The 24,196-nt window shown below is 40.5% G+C and overlaps 2 protein-coding genes across 13 annotated transcripts; both read left to right on the plus strand.

The window, feature by feature from the left end:
- Positions 1-446: 446 nt before the first annotated feature.
- On the plus strand, positions 447-13,678 carry LOC144309115 (spindlin-2). Of its 7 annotated transcripts, XM_077890261.1 has the most exons (5): positions 447-869; positions 1,482-1,708; positions 3,713-3,777; positions 5,322-5,375; positions 13,225-13,678. In XM_077890261.1, the coding sequence occupies exons 1-5, from the start codon at positions 611-613 to the stop codon at positions 13,307-13,309; spliced, it is 690 nt and encodes a 229-aa protein (XP_077746387.1). In that variant the 5' UTR covers positions 447-610; the 3' UTR covers positions 13,310-13,678. The 7 variants fall into 7 exon arrangements, with proteins under 7 accessions (XP_077746387.1, XP_077746380.1, XP_077746384.1 ...); XM_077890254.1 differs by lacking the exons at positions 3,713-3,777; positions 5,322-5,375; positions 13,225-13,678 and having other exon boundaries at positions 524-869; positions 1,482-2,430; XM_077890258.1 differs by lacking the exons at positions 3,713-3,777; positions 5,322-5,375; positions 13,225-13,678 and having other exon boundaries at positions 679-819; positions 1,482-2,430.
- Positions 13,679-15,884: 2,206 nt separating this feature from the next.
- On the plus strand, positions 15,885-17,766 carry SPIN2B (spindlin family member 2B). 6 transcript variants are annotated; one of them, XM_077890336.1, is made up of 2 exons: positions 15,885-16,205; positions 16,818-17,766. In XM_077890336.1, exons 1-2 carry the CDS (start codon positions 15,947-15,949, stop codon positions 17,594-17,596), a joined length of 1,038 nt encoding a protein of 345 aa, XP_077746462.1. In that variant the 5' UTR covers positions 15,885-15,946; the 3' UTR covers positions 17,597-17,766. The 6 variants fall into 6 exon arrangements, with proteins under 6 accessions (XP_077746462.1, XP_077746466.1, XP_077746464.1 ...); XM_077890340.1 differs by having other exon boundaries at positions 16,015-16,155; XM_077890338.1 differs by having other exon boundaries at positions 16,031-16,168.
- Positions 17,767-24,196: the final 6,430 nt, after the last annotated feature.

Genomic DNA, 24,196 nt, shown 5'->3' on the forward strand with positions numbered 1-24,196 from the left:
ATATGTTGGCAAATTGAACTCCAAAAAAAAATTTTTTTTTAAAAGATCACCAAAACTAAGACACTTAACCTATTTTGGAAAAACTCTTAGTATATGTATTTCTGTGTATGTGTATACAAAATATTATGTCTGTGTGTTGAGTGATTGGAGAGGTGTGTATTTGGGGTTATGTGTCTGGGCATATGATTATCTGTAAATACATAAGACGTGTGTATATATAGAGAGTAAATATGTATATTGTACAAATATAAAGGATTTCTATATTCATATGTGTTTTGGGTGAGGCGTTTCTTGGTCAATTTGTGTGTAAAAAAAAAAGTGTGCAAAATACTTGAAAAAAGAAAAGTCACTCCAGCAGGGTAGATTAGAGGTGGAGCTAGAGTCTGAGATGCTGGGGGTACAAAGGGAGAGGAAAGGAAAACCTACAGATACCAAGGATCCTAATTTGGAAACAGAAGGAGCAAACCAGGAGTTGATTCAGGACTGAGAGGCTGGTAGCCTAGTATTTAGCAGGAAGGGGAGGCCTCTTTAACTACAGGAAACTGAAAGTCTACTCCTATACGGAAAGAGGGAGGAGACTGCGGCGGCGGCGGCAGCTGGTGGGAGCGCGATGTGGCAGAGGGGCCGCCGCCGACAGGGAGGCGGGGGGCCCGCGAAGCTCAGAGCTGGGGATACCGCCGCCATCCTCCTCGCCTACCCCGCCACCCTCCTAGACGCGCTCCCCGCCTACGGATCCTTCCCTCCCAGCCTGTGCAAACACCCGGCTCGTCTCCCGCTGATCCTCCTTCGACACAAGCTCACCGCGGAGGCAGCAGCTAGGTGTCCGATTCGGGCACGTGAGGCCCGGGATCCGGGGCGGTGGACACCAGGCAGGGCAAGGCCATTGGTGGGCTCCAGGATGGAGAAGGGGGATGGGATGGGCTCCTGCGGGAGATAAGGGGTGGGGGCAAGCGCCGGCTGAGGCTGGAGTGGGGGAGTGCGATGGGAAATAGGAAAGGAGGGTGGCGTTAGGAGCCAGGCAAGAAATTGAAGGTGAGCCTGGGGAAGCGAGGGCGCTGGATGCCAGGAAAGCGATCGTGGGTAGACAAGGGGCGTATGGGCAGCAGGCTGGGGCGTCCACGACAGTGAGTGCGTGCGGGTCAAAGGCGGTGAAGGATAGGCGCTTTGCAGGGGATTGAGAGTGGGCGCCCGTGGCGGGTGATGGAGGCAGTGGGCTCTGAACAAGGAGGTAGCCTGCTGCCTCCTGCAGAGTTCCTAACCCCAGCCAGCACCACTGCCGCTGCCGCCCTTCCCCACAGCCTAAAGGAACCTAGGAGGGAGAGCACTTGGCAGGCACGCAGCCAGGATTTCCAGCACTGCTGCCAGGTCCATGGGGAAAATTTAGGTTCTGGCGCTGGGTACACAGACACGTCGCAGTTGGGAGAACTTCACCTTATATCATATTGAGTGTTTCTCTCTTGTCTTCTCTCCTCCCCCTGCAGGCATGAAGACCCCCAACGCACCAGAGGCCGAAGGGCAGCAAACCAGGGCAGCTGTGGGCCGGGCCACTGGGTCGGCAAACATGACGAAGAAAAAAGCCTCCCAAAAGAAACAGAGGGGCAGACCTTCCTCCCAGTCCCGCAGGAACATCGTGGGCTGCAGAATTTCACATGGATGGAAGGAAGGTGACGAGCCCATCACCCAGTGGAAAGGAACCGTTCTGGATCAGGTGCCTATAAATCCCTCTCTTTATCTGGTGAAATATGATGGAATTGACTGTGTCTATGGACTGGAACTTCACAGAGATGAAAGAGTTTTGTCTCTTAAAATTCTTTCCGACAGGGTGGCATCATCTCAAGTCAGTGATGCAAACCTTGCAAACACCATAATTGGTAAAGCTGTGGAACATATGTTTGAGGGTGAGCACGGTTCTAAGGATGAATGGAGGGGAATGGTCTTAGCCCAAGCACCTATCATGAAAGCCTGGTTTTATATTACCTATGAGAAAGATCCTGTCTTGTACATGTACCAGCTTCTAGATGATTACAAAGAAGGAGACCTCCGTATCATGCCAGAGTCCAGTGAGTCTCCTCCAGCAGAGAGGGAGCCAGGAGGAGTTGTAGATGGCCTCATAGGTAAACATGTGGAATATACCAAAGAAGATGGCTCCAAACGGATTGGCATGGTCATTCACCAAGTGGAAGCCAAACCCTCTGTGTATTTCATCAAGTTTGATGATGATTTCCATATCTATGTCTATGATTTGGTGAAAAAGTCCTAACTGTCAGGGTAAACCTTGCCACATTTGTGAAAACAAATGTATACTTTGTGGACATGCAAAATAATGTTGCTTTTCAGTGTATTGAAAGCTTAAGGGTCCCTGTTAATTCAACATCTTTGCCAGCGTAACTGTTGTTTTGTTCCAAAAAATACAAATTTATGTGGATATGACATGCTGCGTGTAAGGACTTTGTCATGTTGTTGAAAAGATTGGGTGTGTTTGGTGGATGGGGCATGAAAGGAAGGGACAGCTGTAAATGCAGGCTGTGAATAAAGTTCAGCTAGTATCATAATCAGTCATCTAAAAATGGAATAGGACTTAGCCGGTCTGTCTAGAGAGGGGGGAGGAGAAGGAACTAGAGATGGGCCATGGGGAGAGGGAGTAGGGAAGGTGACTCCTTAAGGAAGAGGGGGGGCAGGGCCCAAAATGGAGAGGCTCTTCTGAGGGAGGGATGACCTAAGAGAGAGGCACCCAACTGAGAAGGGGTGGAGAATAACAGAGGGAGAATGAGATCTTGGGCTTCGAGGGCTTAGAGGAAAGCAGACAGAATACCTTGAGTGGAGAGGGACACAAAGAGAGAGGGCAAAGGATACTCAAAGGGAGGGTCTATGCGTGAGTAAGGAGACAGAAAGGGAGGAACACTGAGGAAGAAAGAATTCCAAGGAGAAAGACTGACAGAGGAAGTGAGAACACAGAAAAGGAGGTGTGGGGAGTGGGACCCGTGAGAAATGGGAAGGCCCAGGAAAAAGTTGGACTTCTGGCAGTATCCATATTTTCCTCCCTGGCTCTGTGCAGAAAGGATGTGACAGCTGTCAGAGAACCAAATGGAGTGAAAGTTCCCTAGAATGGCATTTTGACAGGGATGACTCAAGAGTTAAGCAGGGCCAACCGTATACCTAAAAGGCTTTTCTTACTTCAGGGAGCTCATGCCGCACCTGCTGAGTAGAGCCCCAAGCTCAGCCTAAACACTCTGACCTGACACCCCATGAGCAGGGGGCTGTGAGTAGCCTCCTCACTTTTCCCAGAGGACCCAGGTACAGTGAATCTTGGACCTGAAGGTCTTGGTTCATTTACCTTACACTGGATAAATAGTTCTTATGGAGACTGGGTCATGGGGCTGCTCAGGACTTAAGAGATGTGCCACCTTGCATTTGGAAAATATTTTATCCAAACAAATGGAACCTTGCTGAACACAGGTACAGGAGTCCCCTCGCTGTTCTTTCTCCTACTGGACTGTGCTTTGCCTCACTATAGAGGAGGGGCATCAGAGGATTGAGCCTAACGTTTCTCTCCAGGACATGGGGAGTACTAGGCAGTCCATGCTTCTTTCAGCAGCTGCCTGAAACCACAGGTGGCTCCACCCAGTGCTTCACTGAATGGAGGTCTGCTGCCTCCAGAAGCCCCATTCAGGCTATCCCCCCAACAAATCTGGCAGCTACCAACCCTTCACAGGTACATCCTGGCCAGTCCAGCACACAGAGAAGCTGTGATGGAAGTTTGTGCAACTCTGTTTCCAGGTGAGATGGATGGCATGGGGCAGTCGGCTAACTCCTTCAACTGTATGATGCCACCTAGAGGGACAGTCATTGGTGGGGAGAGGGTGCAATAACCCCAATAAAGTCCCTCAAAGATACGGTGCCCCAACACATGGGCTTAAGTCCTCTTTTTCTCCTCCTTGCCCTTCCCCAGTCCTGCTGTGGAAGGTCCCTTCAAGACCCTCTCTGGTCTCCCCACTTCACACTTCACTAAAATATACCCCCGCCCTCAAAGGAAGAGTTAAGGTGACCCCACTGCCCAGGCTTCCCTAACTCCATACACAGTGGGGTGAGGAGGGTAGCTGTTGGCAGGGAGCTTTCAGAAGTCCCAAAAAAGGTGGTAATTCCAGTTCATTCTCTTCGCACAACATGGCCTGAAACTGTTTGCCTGAAGTATTACACAAGGCAAACCCACCTTGCAGGGATTCATTTTCTTTCTTTCATATACCAGAAAATTTAGTCTAGCAAAACACCTGCAGGCCACCCATGGGCCGATTTCAGCCAGCTGCCATGTTTTGTTTGATCCCGGTGCTTTTATTGTTTTCTATTTTAAAATCAGATACTTAAACACTTGGGAGATTTCACATTACAAAAATCCATATTTCTGGCCCACCTCAAACCAAACCAAACCAAACCAAACCAAACCAAACCAAACCGAGGATTAGGGCCCACATTCCAACAAGGATACAAGCAGCTGGGTCTGAGGAAGAGCTCAGCCCATTTTAGACTGAATGCTCTCTCAAACTAGCCTGTCCCCAGCTGGCCTGATTCACTCTAATACAATTCCCAGTTGTCCCCTGAAGGCATTTGCATTTGTAGCTTTGGGGCTAGACCCAGGGGAAACTGCCTAGCTCTACTTTTGGCTTAAGCTGACCCCATTTGCTTTTTGACTCATTTGCTTTATCTTTATCCCACAAATACTTACTTTAGGTGGGCTCTCTGCCAGGCAATCTTCAGGCACGGGTACTGGTGATATGGTAATGAACCAAATAAACAGATAAAACAATGGTGGAGCTTTAATTTTAGTGTGGGAGACAGACAGTAGCCAAGACACAGTAGGTGAAATGTAAAGTATTCTCAAAGGGATAAGTGTTAAGAAAGGAAAAATAAAGCAAATGATGTGGGATTGGAATTCTAGGTGGGAGGCTGAAATTGGATAGATAGAGTCCAGGGAGGGCCTCACTGAGACCATGGCTTTTGAGTAGTAAAGACCTGAAGGTAGAGAGAAGATGGGCCCTGTGGCTCTCCAGGGAAGGAGCATGCCAGGTAGAGGGACAGCAAGGCAAGAGTAAGCCTGACATGCTCAAGGAACACTGAGGATACCAGCATGGCTAGAGCCAAGTGAGCAAGGTATAGGCTATCAGGAAGTGAGTTCAGAGAGGTGATGGGGATCTGGCAGAAGCTGAGAGGTAGCTTAGAACCTTTCAAGTCTTAGAATGGAATTTGGTTTTTATGCTGAGTGTGATGGGGAGCCATTTGAGTATTTTGAGCATAGGCACGACATGATTTCCCTCATATTTTAACAGGAACACTCTTGCAACTCTGAAGGCTTGTCTGTTTGGACTTCAAAGAAGAACAAGGTAGGTCTTCTATGTCAAGGAAACAGAGTAGAGACATAGAAATAAATTTTCACATAGAAACTTGAATCATAACAGAGATGACATATCAGGTGAATGAGGAAAAAACATTTGAATCAACAAATGTTTCAGGGTTAATGTGTTTTCTGTTTGCCAATAAGTAAATTTTAATCTGGTTATTACATATTACCCTCAAATTTCAAATGGAAAATAATTAATACTTAAATTTAGAAAATATCATTTGTAAGAAAATATATTCTCCCCTGTAGAAATGGGGAAAAAGTTTACTTAAAAGCAGAAATCCAGAGATATTGAAAAATTTGATAAATGTGATTTTATAAAGATATGAATTTTTCTAATTTCAAAAATCATTGTATACAAAATGGAAATAAAATAAGTTTAGGGCAAACTTTGATAGTTAAAATGAATCAATAAAATATATATAAAATGAGAATAAAACAAACAGTTCTTAGAGAACTTGGGAAAAATATTAACAAACATACCACAAAATAGGAGATCCTATGGTCAATCAACATGCTTTATTTTAATCTGCTTCCCATATTTTTTTCTTTTCCATAACATATGTTCTCTCCCAAAATTCTCTATAATCTCCTTAATTAATAAGGGTTTTTTGCCCTTGTCAGAATATAAGCTCTATAATGTGTGGTTTTCCTTCCTTTTTTTTTCATTTATATATCTCAAACAATTAAAATAGTATCTGGCATATAGTAGGTGCTTAGGAATTATTTCTTGACTTTGTTTCTCACCAGTAAACAATGAAATGGAAACTAAAATGATAAAGAATTTCATATGCATCAGATCAGCAATTTGTATGAAGTTTGAAAATATGTGTTGTTAACGAGATAAATAAGTGGGAGATCCTATACCCTGTTGGTGGGAATTCAGTTGGAGATAAGGTTGCCATTATCTAGTGGGTTTGAAGATGGCATATTTAGAGCAGTTTGTCCTTTTTTACTTTATAGGAAGACAATTCTGTATTGATCTCTCATGTTTCTGCACGTTTTGCAAGCAAGGCACTAAATCATTTTGGTTGTGTGTTACATTCCTTTGAAGGAAGTGTGAATAACAAATATGTTTGTAAGAGGGGATAGTATTTCTCTGTGTAGCAATGGTCAGGGATGCTTAACTGAAATCAAATAAATATTAATGTCTCCTTCCAGAGAAAAAACATTTAAAAAGGCATATTTACTACTCATTATAAATATTAGGTTAATTAAAATGGTTTCCTTTCCTCTAATGTAGTCTACTGTATACCCTGTTGTATGTGGGTCTCAGGAATGTAGAGTTAAATTGCTGATCCTCTTTTTTTTTTTGGTATATATTTTTTATTGGAGTTCGATATGCCAACAATAGCATAAACACCGAGTGCTCATCCCGTCAGGTGCCCCCCTCAGTGCCCATCACCCACTCACCCCAACCCCCCGCCCAGCTCCCTTTCCACCACCCCTTAGTCATTTCCCAGAGTTAGGAGTCTCTCATGTTCTGTCATCCTCTCTGATATTTCCCACTCATTTTCTCTCCTTTCCCCTTTATTCCTTTTCACTATTTTTTATATTCCCCAAATGAATGAGACCATATAAGGTTTGTCCTTCTCCAATTGACTTACTTCACTCAGCATAATATCCTCCAGTTCCATCCACGTCGAAGCAAATGGTGGGTATTTGTGGTTTCTAATGGCTGAGTAATATTCCATTGTATACATAAACCACATCTCCTTTATCCATTCATCTTTCGATGGACACCGAGGCTCCTTTCACAGTTTGGCTAGTGTGGACATTGCTGCTAGAAACATCGGGGTGCAGGTGTCCCGGCATTTCATTCCATCTGTATCTTTGGGGTAAATCCCCAGCAGTGCAATTGCTGGGTCTTAGGGCAGATCTATTTTTAACTCTTTGAGGAACCTCCACACAGTTTTCTGGATACATTTTGAAGCATAACCTGTATAATTTTTTTCTTAGAGAAGATATCTGTTTGAAGAGAAATAGAGGTGGGGTCCATGACAACACAAGATTACATATTTTCTGATACCCTTGAGTCAAATAACATCTCGAGAAACAATAAATGAAGCATTTGGGCTCTTACTGCCTCAGGTTGTGTGTATGATGCTGATGTAATGACCTCCTGGAGAATGAGAAACTGACCACAAAATCTTATGTAAATTTTTATTCTCAGCTTTACCTCCTTGCTAGTTCTTCTGTTGAAAACAAGTGAGAACTAAAGGATGCTATCATGGTAATGGGCAGCAGGTACCCAAACATTTTGTCATGGATTTAAAATAGCTAGTATAGGATTTAATAGATAGTATAGGATAATTGGCTGTTCAAAAGCAGGCAGGATTTAGACAGGTCTTGAACTAGTACTGTGTCTGAGTAATGGACAGAGACCTATACTTATATAGAATTATTCAAAGTTCATTGCCTAGGTCACATCTCATTCCCTATTTCACAGGCCCAAGTGATCTTGTCCTTTCTGAGTAGAAGTTTAAAATGGAGGTGGTATGGTATTAGTGATTTATTATTAGTGATGGGATCACACAGTCAGTCTTGTTTTTTTTTTTATGTATTAATGTTAAAGAGATATGATCAGAGTCTCCCAACCCTTTCCCCTAGGTCATTATTGGAAACAATTGCAAAGTACCACTTTGGAATCCCAATAGTCTTCCTGTCTTAGAGATGACAATGCATTTCCTAATAACCCATTTCCTGTAATTATATTAGAGAAGTGATGCAATGTCCTGGTATGCCCATAAAGGTTATTCCTTCACTCTCATATTAAAATTGTGCCACAGCTCAACATAATGTTTTGGTTGATATTTCAGAATACTGATAAATAAAATCCTTTTTCTTTTTGTAAATTTGTAACCATTTGAGGACAAGCACAATAATTACACAAATGGAGGTTAAAGTATCTCCTTTATAATTGATAAAAGCTGGATGTTTAGCCATGAGGCCACAAGGACTTCCTCATACTTTACCTAGTCACAGGCAGAACTGGATAGCTGCGGCCTCTCTGATAGACAGGTGCCCATGGCCTGCAAAGCTTATTATGTGTTTGAGTATAAATTGGAGTACATCTTCTGCCTAAAAAAGATAAATCCAAGAGACAACTCAAAAGGTTTCTTACAGGGTATCCCTGGGTGGCTCAGCGATTTAGCGCCTGCCTTTGGCCCAGGGCGCGATCCTGGAGTCCCGGGATCGAGTCCCGCATTGGGCTCCCGGCATGGAGCCTGCTTCTCCCTCTGCCTCTCTCTCTCTCTCTCTCTGTCTATCATAAATAAATAAAAATAAATCTTTAAAAAAAAAGGTTTCTTACATGTCCAACTCCTAACAAACACCAATTAAAGAAGTCATTGGGAGATATGAGGCCAGGGGAATGAGGGTCCTATTTGACAACTATTATACATAGACTTGGTAGAAGAATGAAAATGAATTGTCTTTTTAAAAAAATGCTTATTGAAGTACATCACTGACACATTATATTAATTTCAGGTATACAAATTAGTAATTTGATATTTGTATATATTGTGAAATGATCACACATAGTTACAATTTTTTTCCTTGCGATGAGAACTTTTAAGATCTACTCTCTTAGCAATTTTTAGATATGCAATGCAATACACTGTGCATACTACATCCCCATAACTTATTTTATAATTGGAAGTTTGTAGATTTTGAACCCTTTCAAACATTTTGCCCACAATTTCTTATCTTTGTGCAGTTAACATATTGTACAACATGCTGAACATAATTTTCAATGGATTATAATTTACGGGAATAATATTTAAAATATTAAATATTTAAAAAACATAATCATGTTATTTGTTATATATTAATATAATTATATACTTGTTAATATATAACAATTTTTAATTATGGAGGCAATGCCCTTTTCCCTCCAACCTGCCAAAGCATCGGGTCATGTGTTTACTGTTTCTGCTTTCTGTTCTCTGTTCATTGTTGGTCCCTGGGGATTTTCCTGACACTCTTTAAAGCTCAGCAATATATTAAATAGGTGATCTGTCATATTTTAGCTATCATTTTAAAGTGATTTTAATGAAAAAGTATTTCTCTATCCACACTTCAATCTCTTTAAGTCAGGGGTTAATTAGGCACTCCTTTGGACAACCAGTGGCACAGTTCTTTCCCTTGGTGATGGAGATATGAGGATTATAGGGAAATCAAGAGAAGTCATACCCACATTTTAAGAGGGCTATTCTTCAATATCTGCTGTTGCTCCTTTAACGAATGAAATAGGCAGTTCACAGTTTATCTCAGAAGCCTCTCAAATTGATTTTAAAAACACATTAAATTTCTTATTATTTAATAATTTTAAAAATATTTAAAATATTTTATTTTATATTTTATTCATATATTTATATTATATATTTAGATAATATACTAATACATTTATAATGTATAAATATATAATTTATTATATAAAACATAAACATTTATTATATTATATAAATTCTATAATATATTAACATATAATTAGTTAACAATATAATAACATATATAATATAATATATGCATTATGTAATGCATTATTTTATTAATATAATTATTCTATAATTATATAATTATTAATACAATAATGCATGTATTATATTATATATAGTATATAATATGTAGAATAAGTATTACATATTAATAAGTATATAATTATATTAATATATAACAACATGATTATGTAGATATTATAGACTTATATAATTAATCCTATAATTATTAACATTATGTATTAATATTTTAGGTTTATTTAGGTTTATATTTATGTTTTCTTGGATATATATAATACATATTATATATAGTATATAATTCTACTAATACAAATATATTTGTATTTTAATATATTAATAGAAGGTAAGTCCTTACCCCTGATTAAATTGGGAGTAGGGAACTAAGGTCTCCTTGCCTTTCCTTCAATTCTCCAATTAATTGGCAGTGATCTTTTAAACATGTAAATGAAATTATATTTAAAACTTAAGACTCTCCAAAGGCTTCCTATTACAGTTGATATCCAATCCAATATTCTTGTTTTACCCTGCAATCCCTAGACCAGCATTCTCAACTAGAATGGTATTGCTTCCAAACAGAGAGAAAATTGATCCCTTGTATGGGAGGTGAAAAAAAATCTTACCTGTTACAATGGTTTGTGATCCTCCAAAGCTCAATTGTATCTGACAAACCTTAGTTTTAAAATTATTCTCAATGGTTTTCTTGGATATCCCACGGACAACACTGATGTTGAGTTCATGGAAGATATACGAAATGTATGCAGGACCAGTGTTATAAAACCATACTAAATAGGTGGCTGTGATTGGAGTCATATCATGAGAAGTGGCCTATATGCTTATTGGCTTCCTTGACTATCTTTACATTTTATCCTCCATGCCTTTGTGTGTAATGTGGGCTTTGAGAATTAAAACAGCATATATTTAATTCTACAAAAGTCCAACTCCTTTATGCCAAATGATGCAAAGAAAAAAAATGTCAGTAATATATATAAATAGCGGCTAGTTAAAACGTATTATCAAGCCAAAGTTAAAAGTTGAGATGACTAAAAATTACTTTTAAAAAATTATTTTTTGTATATTTTTATTGGAGTTCTATTTGCCAACATATAGTAACAAAAATAAAACCATGTCAGGAAATATTAGTCCTTTTTGAATATATACAAGAACAAAAAACCCTAGCTGAAAGGCATAGTTTTCTTTTTTTTTAAGAAAGGTAAAGCAAGTATCTGAAAATTGAGCCTGTAATACAATTGCTTTTTCCAACGGAATTATAGCATAATTACTGAAGGGCCTATATATTTTATACTGTTCTGTTAGGACTTTCTAATATTTTTTATCCTTGAGAGGATTTTACTACAATGAACTCAGAACAGGGGTCAGAGTTCACATATTTGACAAAAAAGTACAAAAGTAATAATATTAAATGGAAAATGCAACTACATTTCACAGAATAATGTAGTACCACCCTAAACAATTACTTTGGTTATGCTAATTCATCACCTAAGCCATCCAAGATTTGATTAGATAAATAATTCAGTAATGTACACTACAAAACTACCTACTTCCATGAAAAAGTGTTTATTTTTAGTTACAGGTTCATAGAATCTTTCGGATCTTTATATTCCCTAGCCTTTTTAGTAGAAGCAAAGTGAATAACATATCTATCCTGTCTAAAAATATGTAGTTGATTATATATATATATCAAGTAAAACGTACTTCAAAGAGCTTTTTGCCATCCACCAAAAAGAGGAAATGTCATTATAAGGAATTAGTTATATTTAAGTAAAAGCTTTCAGGAAAAAAAAAAAAAAAAAAAAAAAAAAAAAAAAAAAAGCTTTCAGGAAAAATTTAAAATACTAATGATGAAAAAATTAAATACCTGTATTTCAACACTCAGTTTCTTTTCTAAAATGTCAATCTCTGTTTGCTGTCCTATATATGTAAATTGGACTGGTTCAATTTGGACTATTTACGGTGGGAATTTTAAACTTAAGCTTGGGTAAAAAAAAAAAAAAAAAAGGCTGTATCAATATTTGTCATGCCAGAAAATTTATGACTCAAACTTGTGGAGATTATTAAACTTCGGGCTGACAAAAAAATAGTTTTTGAATTATTTTGCTTCTGTTGGAAAAATAGTTTTCAAATTATTTTAAAAATATGGTGATAGTGATATGTATATAAATTTACAATTTGCATATGTGAATTTTATACATTGTAATTTTGTAGGTAAATAAATTCGATTGCAATCTCTCAACAAATAAGTTGAGTTAGACATTAGTAGCTTCCTAAGTTTTAACTTCTATCTTCAAATTTTACTTAATCTTATATCAAGCTTGCTGTTTTTGTGTATGTATTTTTATATATGATGGAGACACAAGGGCAGTCCGGGTGGCTCAGCGGTTTAGCGCCACCTTCAGCGTGATCCTGGAGACCCAGGATCGAGTCCCACGTGGGGCTCCCTACATGGAGCCTACTTTTTCCTCTGCCTGTGTCTCTGCCTCTCTCTCTCTCCATGTCTCTCAACAAAATCTTTAAAAAAATAAATAAATATATTTTTTTCTCTCTCATAATTTGGAGTCAGAAGTAGGACTCCAGTATTATCAGCAGCAAATGATCAAAGGGCTCAGAGTATTCCCATTCCCCCTTTGTTATCTTCATTATGCTAGTTTTGCCCTCAAACTGGTTACAGAGATTCCAAGAGTTATATATAACAAACATTATATGGTCTCATTCATTTGAGGAATATAAAAAATAGTGAAAGGGAATAAAGGGGAAAGGAGAAAAATAAGTGGGAAATATCAGAAAGGCAGACAGAACATGAAAGACTCCTAACTCTGGGAAACGAACTAGGGGTGGTAGAAGGGGAGGTGGGTGGGGGGTGGGGGTGACTGGGTGACGGGCACTGAGGTGGGCACTGACGGGATGAGCACTGAGTGTTATGCTATATGTTGGCAAATTGAACACAAATAAAAAATAAATTTATTTAAAAAATGAAAGTAAAATAAATAAATAAATAAATAAATAAATAAATAACAGCATCCTAAAAAATAAAAGGAAACATCATTTCTTGTTTCTTAAGAGGAAAGACAATTTTTTCAGAGCACTGCAAAAGATATATTATTATATTTAATTGGCCAGGATTAGATCATATGCCAAATGCTAAATCAATCACTTGCAGGAAGACTATTACCATGATTAGCTTAGAGTAACTTTGGGATCACTAGGATAACAATCTCCCTTTTTTGCTTATCTTGACTCTGATCTCTGTGCTGCTTACATGATTAATAGAGCAACTTGATCTTCATATCCTCTCAGGTTCACTTATGCCCAATGGAAAAGATCATCTACCTCATATCCAGAAGACTGCAAAATACCATTGTGCCTCATTGTCTCTGACTAGGTTATGTGCCTACTCCTAAAACAATCACTCTAATGGTATTTCAGTGCTCTGGAAGTTTACACTTAAGTTGTTCCAAAGAGGAAAATGAAGGCACTATTACCAGAAGAACTGTGATTGGATGCTAGGCTGCAATTCCAAATGATATTGCAATTCAACACATTTTGCTGCTCAGAATTTATACGAACCCTTCTTGTCATATATACTCATTCAAAAAATGTCTCCACAAAAGTGTTCTTTCATCAATTACTGATGGAATGGGAATTGTTATCAGGTTTGGAAAATACCTTTGCAAGAGTAACTGCTATTTTAACTTCTAAGGCAATAGATTAGTTTGACTGTTTTTGAAGTTTAAATAAATTGTAAAGAAAACTGTGTGCCCTTTTGTTGTCTTCATTTCAACATACTTGTAAGATTTATTCATGTTGTTAAATGTGGTTGTAGTCTCATTGTATGAATATACCAAAACATATACAGTCTACTGCTGATGGACATTTGGGTGATTTCCAGCTTAGAGCTATTATACATGGTTGAACACATCTATTTTATAATAAACTATTGGTCTTTGGATTTTAGTGATAAGAACCAGTAAGTCAAGAAACATTCATTGAAGAAACAGAAACTGGATGAAATAGCAAAAACTAAAACTGCCAAGGCAACTGAAAACTAAGAATAGAGAAAATAATTACCCACCTAAGATATAGGGGAGAAGAGGTTCAAGAGAGAAACAGTGAGTTTGGTGAATGTTTTTCTCTTGGGGAAATTAATCCATTCTAGAAGGAACTGCTAAAAGGCTTAGAGCTCAGAAGACGTTATGACTACTTGTTGAAGCTAAGGATACAGAAATTGGAGCCCAGAGCCCTGGTAAACCCCTTTCACTTTTGGTTGGGATGCCAGGCATAATATCCCAGGAGTAAGGGTTAATCAGAACTAAATAAACCCTTACATAAAGGAAAGTGTATCTGCAAATAGTTGTCCAAAAACATTGTATGAACTTTCATTTTCATCAGCACTACATGTGAAACTCTTTTTTCATGCTCAATGACATTAATATTTTAATGCTTTCTCATTGATTGTTGAGTCAAGATTTTTATTGATCCTATTCTCCCTTTTAGGAATTATTTTATTGTTTTAAGCTTATTCTGTTAACATGCAGCCCATCAAATGATTCAGCAACTATTCACTTGATTCAGTACCTATTAAATATTCATATTGTTCACCTCTCTCTGGTTTGTTCATTTGCTTTTTCTTGTGTTTTATTATTCTTCATTTTAAATTTTAACAAATAAACTTTGATATGGGAGTAAATTTAGTGTAAGTTTTCCCCAGATATTTAAAGAATTATTTCACATCTCTTAAAGAATACCCAATCTTTCTCCACTGAATTGTAAAACCATTACTTTCCTCATTTTTGTAAAGTTATTTTTTTCCAAAGGTGTCCTTTTGGATAAATAGATCATATTACCAGTTATGGTGGAAACATTGTACTAGATGTAGAGTAATGAGAGAAAAGTTAACTGCGGTCACTGTAAAATTGAGTTTTATAGAATGATGACCAGACATATAATAGGTGCTCAATAAATATTTCTCGAATAAACAAGAGAAATAATGGTTTCAAAAATATCTAATGTCTTGAGAGAATCCTTACTCCATATAGAAAAGAACAGGACAGGCAGCCCAAGTGGCTCAGTGGTTTAGTGCTGCCTTCAGCCCAGGGTGTGATCCTGGAGACCAGGGATCAAATCCCACATTGTTGGACTCCCTGCATGGAGCCTGCTTCTCCTTTTGCAGGTGTCTCTGCCTCTCTCTCTCTGTGTGTCTCTCATGAATAAATAAATTTTTAAAAAATTTTTAAAAAAAAACAGGACATGAAATTGCTTGTGGAAAATTATCCCAGTTTTGTAAAAGCCTAGAAAAATGACAAAAAGAAATAATGAGTATTAATATTTTTGCTGTGAGTCCTGGCCAATGGGAGCTGGAATGAATTGCATTTGATTATTTTTTTCACATCAAATTGCTGAAATTTACAGTGTTAACATCGTGCAAAAAATTCATTTGCAATATGGTAAAAGAAGAAAGAAAAAAGAAAAAAGGAAGAGAAAGAAAGAATGAAAAGAAAAAGAAAATTCTCTAAGAAGTAAATTCAGGAATAAGCAGTCAGAAAAAAAAATTACAGAGGCTAGGTAAAGATGGCAGACTGAGAACTAACATATTTCTCTGTTCCCACGACATCCTTGTGAATTATTTAAAAAGCAGATCTATGTATAAAGAATAAGTACATAGGGGTCCTGGAAAGAAGAAAACGCTAAATCCTGGAAGAGGAAAACAAATGGGGCAAGGGGCACTGAGAGGGTGGAGTTGGTGGTGAGCACAGGAACTAAAAAGGACCAGAAACAGGGAGGGGAGAGAAGGGGTAATCAGGAAAGGGCGGGTAGCTAAGGGCTCCGGGACTCCTTTAGGAAACCGCCCGAAACCTGAGAACAAGTGCAACTCCCTAGCCAAAGGTAGTGGGCTTAAGAGTTGGGGGAGGGAAGTAACAAGCAGTCTTTGGCAGGAAGGGGAGGCCTCACTCCTGGCAGGAAGCTGCGCTACGGGAAGAGGGAGGAGACTGCGGCGACGGCGGCAGCTGGTGGGAGCCCGATGTGGCAGAGGGGCCGCCGCCGACAGGGAGGCGGGGGGCCCGCGAAGCTCAGAGCTGGGGATACCGCCGCCATCCTCCTCGCCTACCCCGCCACCCTCCTAGACGCGCTCCCCGCCTACGGATCCTTCCCTCCCAGCCTGTGCAAACACCCGGCTCGTCTCCCGCTGATCCTCCTTCGACACAAGCTCACCGCGGAGGCAGCAGCTAGGTGTCCGATTCGGGCACGTGAGGCCCGGGATCCGGGGCGGTGGACACCAGGCAGGGCAAGGCCATTGGTGGGCTCCAGGATGGAGAAGGGGGATGGGATGGGCTCCTGCGGGAGATAAGGGGTGGGGGCAAGCGCCGGCTGAGGCTGGAGTGGGGGAGTGCGATGGGAAATAGGAAAGGAGGGTGGCGTTAGGAGCCAGGCAAGAAATTGAAGGTGAGCCTGGGGAAGCGAGGGCGCTGGATGCCAGGAAAGCGATCGTGGGTAGACAAGGGGCGTATGGGCAGCAGGCTGGGGCGTCCACGACAGTGAGTGCGTGCGGGTCAAAGGCGGTGAAGGATAGGCGCTTTGCAGGGGATTGAGAGTGGGCGCCCGTGGCGGGTGATGGAGGCAGTGGGCTCTGAACAAGGAGGTAGCCTGCTGCCTCCTGCAGAGTTCCTAACCCCAGCCAGCACCACTGCCGCTGCCGCCCTTCCCCACAGCCTAAAGGAACCTAGGAGGGAGAGCACTTGGCAGGCACGCAGCCAGGATTTCCAGCACTGCTGCCAGGTCCATGGGGAAAATTTAGGTTCTGGCGCTGGGTACACAGACACGTCGCAGTTGGGAGAACTTCACCTTATATCATATTGAGTGTTTCTCTCTTGTCTTCTCTCCTCCCCCTGCAGGCATGAAGACCCCCAACGCACCAGAGGCCGAAGGGCAGCAAACCAGGGCAGCTGTGGGCCGGGCCACTGGGTCGGCAAACATGACGAAGAAAAAAGCCTCCCAAAAGAAACAGAGGGGCAGACCTTCCTCCCAGTCCCGCAGGAACATCGTGGGCTGCAGAATTTCACATGGATGGAAGGAAGGTGACGAGCCCATCACCCAGTGGAAAGGAACCGTTCTGGATCAGGTGCCTATAAATCCCTCTCTTTATCTGGTGAAATATGATGGAATTGACTGTGTCTATGGACTGGAACTTCACAGAGATGAAAGAGTTTTGTCTCTTAAAATTCTTTCCGACAGGGTGGCATCATCTCAAGTCAGTGATGCAAACCTTGCAAACACCATAATTGGTAAAGCTGTGGAACATATGTTTGAGGGTGAGCACGGTTCTAAGGATGAATGGAGGGGAATGGTCTTAGCCCAAGCACCTATCATGAAAGCCTGGTTTTATATTACCTATGAGAAAGATCCTGTCTTGTACATGTACCAGCTTCTAGATGATTACAAAGAAGGAGACCTCCGTATCATGCCAGAGTCCAGTGAGTCTCCTCCAGCAGAGAGGGAGCCAGGAGGAGTTGTAGATGGCCTCATAGGTAAACATGTGGAATATACCAAAGAAGATGGCTCCAAACGGATTGGCATGGTCATTCACCAAGTGGAAGCCAAACCCTCTGTGTATTTCATCAAGTTTGATGATGATTTCCATATCTATGTCTATGATTTGGTGAAAAAGTCCTAACTGTCAGGGTAAACCTTGCCACATTTGTGAAAACAAATGTATACTTTGTGGACATGCAAAATAATGTTGCTTTTCAGTGTATTGAAAGCTTAAGGGTCCCTGTTAATTCAACATCTTTGCCAGCGTAACTGTTGTTTTGTTCCAAAAAATACAAATTTATGTGGATATGACATGCTGCGTGTAAGGACTTTGTCATGTTGTTGAAAAGATTGGGTGTGTTTGGTGGATGGGGCATGAAAGGAAGGGACAGCTGTAAATGCAGGCTGTGAATAAAGTTCAGCTAGTATCATAATCAGTCATCTAAAAATGGAATAGGACTTAGCCGGTCTGTCTAGAGAGGGGGGAGGAGAAGGAACTAGAGATGGGCCATGGGGAGAGGGAGTAGGGAAGGTGACTCCTTAAGGAAGAGGGGGGGCAGGGCCCAAAATGGAGAGGCTCTTCTGAGGGAGGGATGACCTAAGAGAGAGGCACCCAACTGAGAAGGGGTGGAGAATAACAGAGGGAGAATGAGATCTTGGGCTTCGAGGGCTTAGAGGAAAGCAGACAGAATACCTTGAGTGGAGAGGGACACAAAGAGAGAGGGCAAAGGATACTCAAAGGGAGGGTCTATGCGTGAGTAAGGAGACAGAAAGGGAGGAACACTGAGGAAGAAAGAATTCCAAGGAGAAAGACTGACAGAGGAAGTGAGAACACAGAAAAGGAGGTGTGGGGAGTGGGACCCGTGAGAAATGGGAAGGCCCAGGAAAAAGTTGGACTTCTGGCAGTATCCATATTTTCCTCCCTGGCTCTGTGCAGAAAGGATGTGACAGCTGTCAGAGAACCAAATGGAGTGAAAGTTCCCTAGAATGGCATTTTGACAGGGATGACTCAAGAGTTAAGCAGGGCCAACCGTATACCTAAAAGGCTTTTCTTACTTCAGGGAGCTCATGCCGCACCTGCTGAGTAGAGCCCCAAGCTCAGCCTAAACACTCTGACCTGACACCCCATGAGCAGGGGGCTGTGAGTAGCCTCCTCACTTTTCCCAGAGGACCCAGGTACAGTGAATCTTGGACCTGAAGGTCTTGGTTCATTTACCTTACACTGGATAAATAGTTCTTATGGAGACTGGGTCATGGGGCTGCTCAGGACTTAAGAGATGTGCCACCTTGCATTTGGAAAATATTTTATCCAAACAAATGGAACCTTGCTGAACACAGGTACAGGAGTCCCCTCGCTGTTCTTTCTCCTACTGGACTGTGCTTTGCCTCACTATAGAGGAGGGGCATCAGAGGATTGAGCCTAACGTTTCTCTCCAGGACATGGGGAGTACTAGGCAGTCCATGCTTCTTTCAGCAGCTGCCTGAAACCACAGGTGGCTCCACCCAGTGCTTCACTGAATGGAGGTCTGCTGCCTCCAGAAGCCCCATTCAGGCTATCCCCCCAACAAATCTGGCAGCTACCAACCCTTCACAGGTACATCCTGGCCAGTCCAGCACACAGAGAAGCTGTGATGGAAGTTTGTGCAACTCTGTTTCCAGGTGAGATGGATGGCATGGGGCAGTCGGCTAACTCCTTCAACTGTATGATGCCACCTAGAGGGACAGTCATTGGTGGGGAGAGGGTGCAATAACCCCAATAAAGTCCCTCAAAGATACGGTGCCCCAACACATGGGCTTAAGTCCTCTTTTTCTCCTCCTTGCCCTTCCCCAGTCCTGCTGTGGAAGGTCCCTTCAAGACCCTCTCTGGTCTCCCCACTTCACACTTCACTAAAATATACCCCCGCCCTCAAAGGAAGAGTTAAGGTGACCCCACTGCCCAGGCTTCCCTAACTCCATACACAGTGGGGTGAGGAGGGTAGCTGTTGGCAGGGAGCTTTCAGAAGTCCCAAAAAAGGTGGTAATTCCAGTTCATTCTCTTCGCACAACATGGCCTGAAACTGTTTGCCTGAAGTATTACACAAGGCAAACCCACCTTGCAGGGATTCATTTTCTTTCTTTCATATACCAGAAAATTTAGTCTAGCAAAACACCTGCAGGCCACCCATGGGCCGATTTCAGCCAGCTGCCATGTTTTGTTTGATCCCGGTGCTTTTATTGTTTTCTATTTTAAAATCAGATACTTAAACACTTGGGAGATTTCACATTACAAAAATCCATATTTCTGGCCCACCTCAAACCAAACCAAACCAAACCAAACCAAACCAAACCAAACCGAGGATTAGGGCCCACATTCCAACAAGGATACAAGCAGCTGGGTCTGAGGAAGAGCTCAGCCCATTTTAGACTGAATGCTCTCTCAAACTAGCCTGTCCCCAGCTGGCCTGATTCACTCTAATACAATTCCCAGTTGTCCCCTGAAGGCATTTGCATTTGTAGCTTTGGGGCTAGACCCAGGGGAAACTGCCTAGCTCTACTTTTGGCTTAAGCTGACCCCATTTGCTTTTTGACTCATTTGCTTTATCTTTATCCCACAAATACTTACTTTAGGTGGGCTCTCTGCCAGGCAATCTTCAGGCACGGGTACTGGTGATATGGTAATGAACCAAATAAACAGATAAAACAATGGTGGAGCTTTAATTTTAGTGTGGGAGACAGACAGTAGCCAAGACACAGTAGGTGAAATGTAAAGTATTCTCAAAGGGATAAGTGTTAAGAAAGGAAAAATAAAGCAAATGATGTGGGATTGGAATTCTAGGTGGGAGGCTGAAATTGGATAGATAGAGTCCAGGGAGGGCCTCACTGAGACCATGGCTTTTGAGTAGTAAAGACCTGAAGGTAGAGAGAAGATGGGCCCTGTGGCTCTCCAGGGAAGGAGCATGCCAGGTAGAGGGACAGCAAGGCAAGAGTAAGCCTGACATGCTCAAGGAACACTGAGGATACCAGCATGGCTAGAGCCAAGTGAGCAAGGTATAGGCTATCAGGAAGTGAGTTCAGAGAGGTGATGGGGATCTGGCAGAAGCTGAGAGGTAGCTTAGAACCTTTCAAGTCTTAGAATGGAATTTGGTTTTTATGCTGAGTGTGATGGGGAGCCATTTGAGTATTTTGAGCATAGGCACGACATGATTTCCCTCATATTTTAACAGGAACACTCTTGCAACTCTGAAGGCTTGTCTGTTTGGACTTCAAAGAAGAACAAGGTAGGTCTTCTATGTCAAGGAAACAGAGTAGAGACATAGAAATAAATTTTCACATAGAAACTTGAATCATAACAGAGATGACATATCAGGTGAATGAGGAAAAAACATTTGAATCAACAAATGTTTCAGGGTTAATGTGTTTTCTGTTTGCCAATAAGTAAATTTTAATCTGGTTATTACATATTACCCTCAAATTTCAAATGGAAAATAATTAATACTTAAATTTAGAAAATATCATTTGTAAGAAAATATATTCTCCCCTGTAGAAATGGGGAAAAAGTTTACTTAAAAGCAGAAATCCAGAGATATTGAAAAATTTGATAAATGTGATTTTATAAAGATATGAATTTTTCTAATTTCAAAAATCATTGTATACAAAATGGAAATAAAATAAGTTTAGGGCAAACTTTGATAGTTAAAATGAATCAATAAAATATATATAAAATGAGAATAAAACAAACAGTTCTTAGAGAACTTGGGAAAAATATTAACAAACATACCACAAAATAGGAGATCCTATGGTCAATCAACATGCTTTATTTTAATCTGCTTCCCATATTTTTTTCTTTTCCATAACATATGTTCTCTCCCAAAATTCTCTATAATCTCCTTAATTAATAAGGGTTTTTTGCCCTTGTCAGAATATAAGCTCTATAATGTGTGGTTTTCCTTCCTTTTTTTTTCATTTATATATCTCAAACAATTAAAATAGTATCTGGCATATAGTAGGTGCTTAGGAATTATTTCTTGACTTTGTTTCTCACCAGTAAACAATGAAATGGAAACTAAAATGATAAAGAATTTCATATGCATCAGATCAGCAATTTGTATGAAGTTTGAAAATATGTGTTGTTAACGAGATAAATAAGTGGGAGATCCTATACCCTGTTGGTGGGAATTCAGTTGGAGATAAGGTTGCCATTATCTAGTGGGTTTGAAGATGGCATATTTAGAGCAGTTTGTCCTTTTTTACTTTATAGGAAGACAATTCTGTATTGATCTCTCATGTTTCTGCACGTTTTGCAAGCAAGGCACTAAATCATTTTGGTTGTGTGTTACATTCCTTTGAAGGAAGTGTGAATAACAAATATGTTTGTAAGAGGGGATAGTATTTCTCTGTGTAGCAATGGTCAGGGATGCTTAACTGAAATCAAATAAATATTAATGTCTCCTTCCAGAGAAAAAACATTTAAAAAGGCATATTTACTACTCATTATAAATATTAGGTTAATTAAAATGGTTTCCTTTCCTCTAATGTAGTCTACTGTATACCCTGTTGTATGTGGGTCTCAGGAATGTAGAGTTAAATTGCTGATCCTCTTTTTTTTTTTTGGTATATATTTTTTATTGGAGTTCGATATGCCAACAATAGCATAAACACCGAGTGCTCATCCCGTCAGGTGCCCCCCTCAGTGCCCATCACCCACTCACCCCAACCCCCCGCCCAGCTCCCTTTCCACCACCCCTTAGTCATTTCCCAGAGTTAGGAGTCTCTCATGTTCTGTCATCCTCTCTGATATTTCCCACTCATTTTCTCTCCTTTCCCCTTTATTCCTTTTCACTATTTTTTATATTCCCCAAATGAATGAGACCATATAAGGTTTGTCCTTCTCCAATTGACTTACTTCACTCAGCATAATATCCTCCAGTTCCATCCACGTCGAAGCAAATGGTGGGTATTTGTGGTTTCTAATGGCTGAGTAATATTCCATTGTATACATAAACCACATCTCCTTTATCCATTCATCTTTCGATGGACACCGAGGCTCCTTTCACAGTTTGGCTAGTGTGGACATTGCTGCTAGAAACATCGGGGTGCAGGTGTCCCGGCATTTCATTCCATCTGTATCTTTGGGGTAAATCCCCAGCAGTGCAATTGCTGGGTCTTAGGGCAGATCTATTTTTAACTCTTTGAGGAACCTCCACACAGTTTTCTGGATACATTTTGAAGCATAACCTGTATAATTTTTTTCTTAGAGAAGATATCTGTTTGAAGAGAAATAGAGGTGGGGTCCATGACAACACAAGATTACATATTTTCTGATACCCTTGAGTCAAATAACATCTCGAGAAACAATAAATGAAGCATTTGGGCTCTTACTGCCTCAGGTTGTGTGTATGATGCTGATGTAATGACCTCCTGGAGAATGAGAAACTGACCACAAAATCTTATGTAAATTTTTATTCTCAGCTTTACCTCCTTGCTAGTTCTTCTGTTGAAAACAAGTGAGAACTAAAGGATGCTATCATGGTAATGGGCAGCAGGTACCCAAACATTTTGTCATGGATTTAAAATAGCTAGTATAGGATTTAATAGATAGTATAGGATAATTGGCTGTTCAAAAGCAGGCAGGATTTAGACAGGTCTTGAACTAGTACTGTGTCTGAGTAATGGACAGAGACCTATACTTATATAGAATTATTCAAAGTTCATTGCCTAGGTCACATCTCATTCCCTATTTCACAGGCCCAAGTGATCTTGTCCTTTCTGAGTAGAAGTTTAAAATGGAGGTGGTATGGTATTAGTGATTTATTATTAGTGATGGGATCACACAGTCAGTCTTGTTTTTTTTTTTATGTATTAATGTTAAAGAGATATGATCAGAGTCTCCCAACCCTTTCCCCTAGGTCATTATTGGAAACAATTGCAAAGTACCACTTTGGAATCCCAATAGTCTTCCTGTCTTAGAGATGACAATGCATTTCCTAATAACCCATTTCCTGTAATTATATTAGAGAAGTGATGCAATGTCCTGGTATGCCCATAAAGGTTATTCCTTCACTCTCATATTAAAATTGTGCCACAGCTCAACATAATGTTTTGGTTGATATTTCAGAATACTGATAAATAAAATCCTTTTTCTTTTTGTAAATTTGTAACCATTTGAGGACAAGCACAATAATTACACAAATGGAGGTTAAAGTATCTCCTTTATAATTGATAAAAGCTGGATGTTTAGCCATGAGGCCACAAGGACTTCCTCATACTTTACCTAGTCACAGGCAGAACTGGATAGCTGCGGCCTCTCTGATAGACAGGTGCCCATGGCCTGCAAAGCTTATTATGTGTTTGAGTATAAATTGGAGTACATCTTCTGCCTAAAAAAGATAAATCCAAGAGACAACTCAAAAGGTTTCTTACAGGGTATCCCTGGGTGGCTCAGCGATTTAGCGCCTGCCTTTGGCCCAGGGCGCGATCCTGGAGTCCCGGGATCGAGTCCCGCATTGGGCTCCCGGCATGGAGCCTGCTTCTCCCTCTGCCTCTCTCTCTCTCTGTCTATCATAAATAAATAAAAATAAATCTTTAAAAAAAAAGGTTTCTTACATGTCCAACTCCTAACAAACACCAATTAAAGAAGTCATTGGGAGATATGAGGCCAGGGGAATGAGGGTCCTATTTGACAACTATTATACATAGACTTGGTAGAAGAATGAAAATGAATTGTCTTTTTAAAAAAATGCTTATTGAAGTACATCACTGACAC

The sequence above is a fragment of the Canis aureus genome, chromosome X, assembly GCF_053574225.1.
Source record: "Canis aureus isolate CA01 chromosome X, VMU_Caureus_v.1.0, whole genome shotgun sequence".
Taxonomy (NCBI): domain Eukaryota; kingdom Metazoa; phylum Chordata; class Mammalia; order Carnivora; family Canidae; genus Canis; species Canis aureus.

What these genes read in the sequence shown, in the direction of transcription:
- LOC144309115 (XM_077890254.1), top strand. Translation starts at nt 611, where the DNA reads ATGTGGCAGAGGGGCCGCCGCCGACAGGGAGGCGGGGGGCCCGCGAAG. An exon ending in TCCGGGGCGGTGGACACCAG is followed by an intron (nt 870 to 1,481) that starts GCAGGGCAAGGC and finishes CTCCCCCTGCAG; the next exon opens with GCATGAAGACCCCCAACGCA.
- SPIN2B (XM_077890336.1), top strand. Translation starts at nt 15,947, where the DNA reads ATGTGGCAGAGGGGCCGCCGCCGACAGGGAGGCGGGGGGCCCGCGAAG. An exon ending in TCCGGGGCGGTGGACACCAG is followed by an intron (nt 16,206 to 16,817) that starts GCAGGGCAAGGC and finishes CTCCCCCTGCAG; the next exon opens with GCATGAAGACCCCCAACGCA.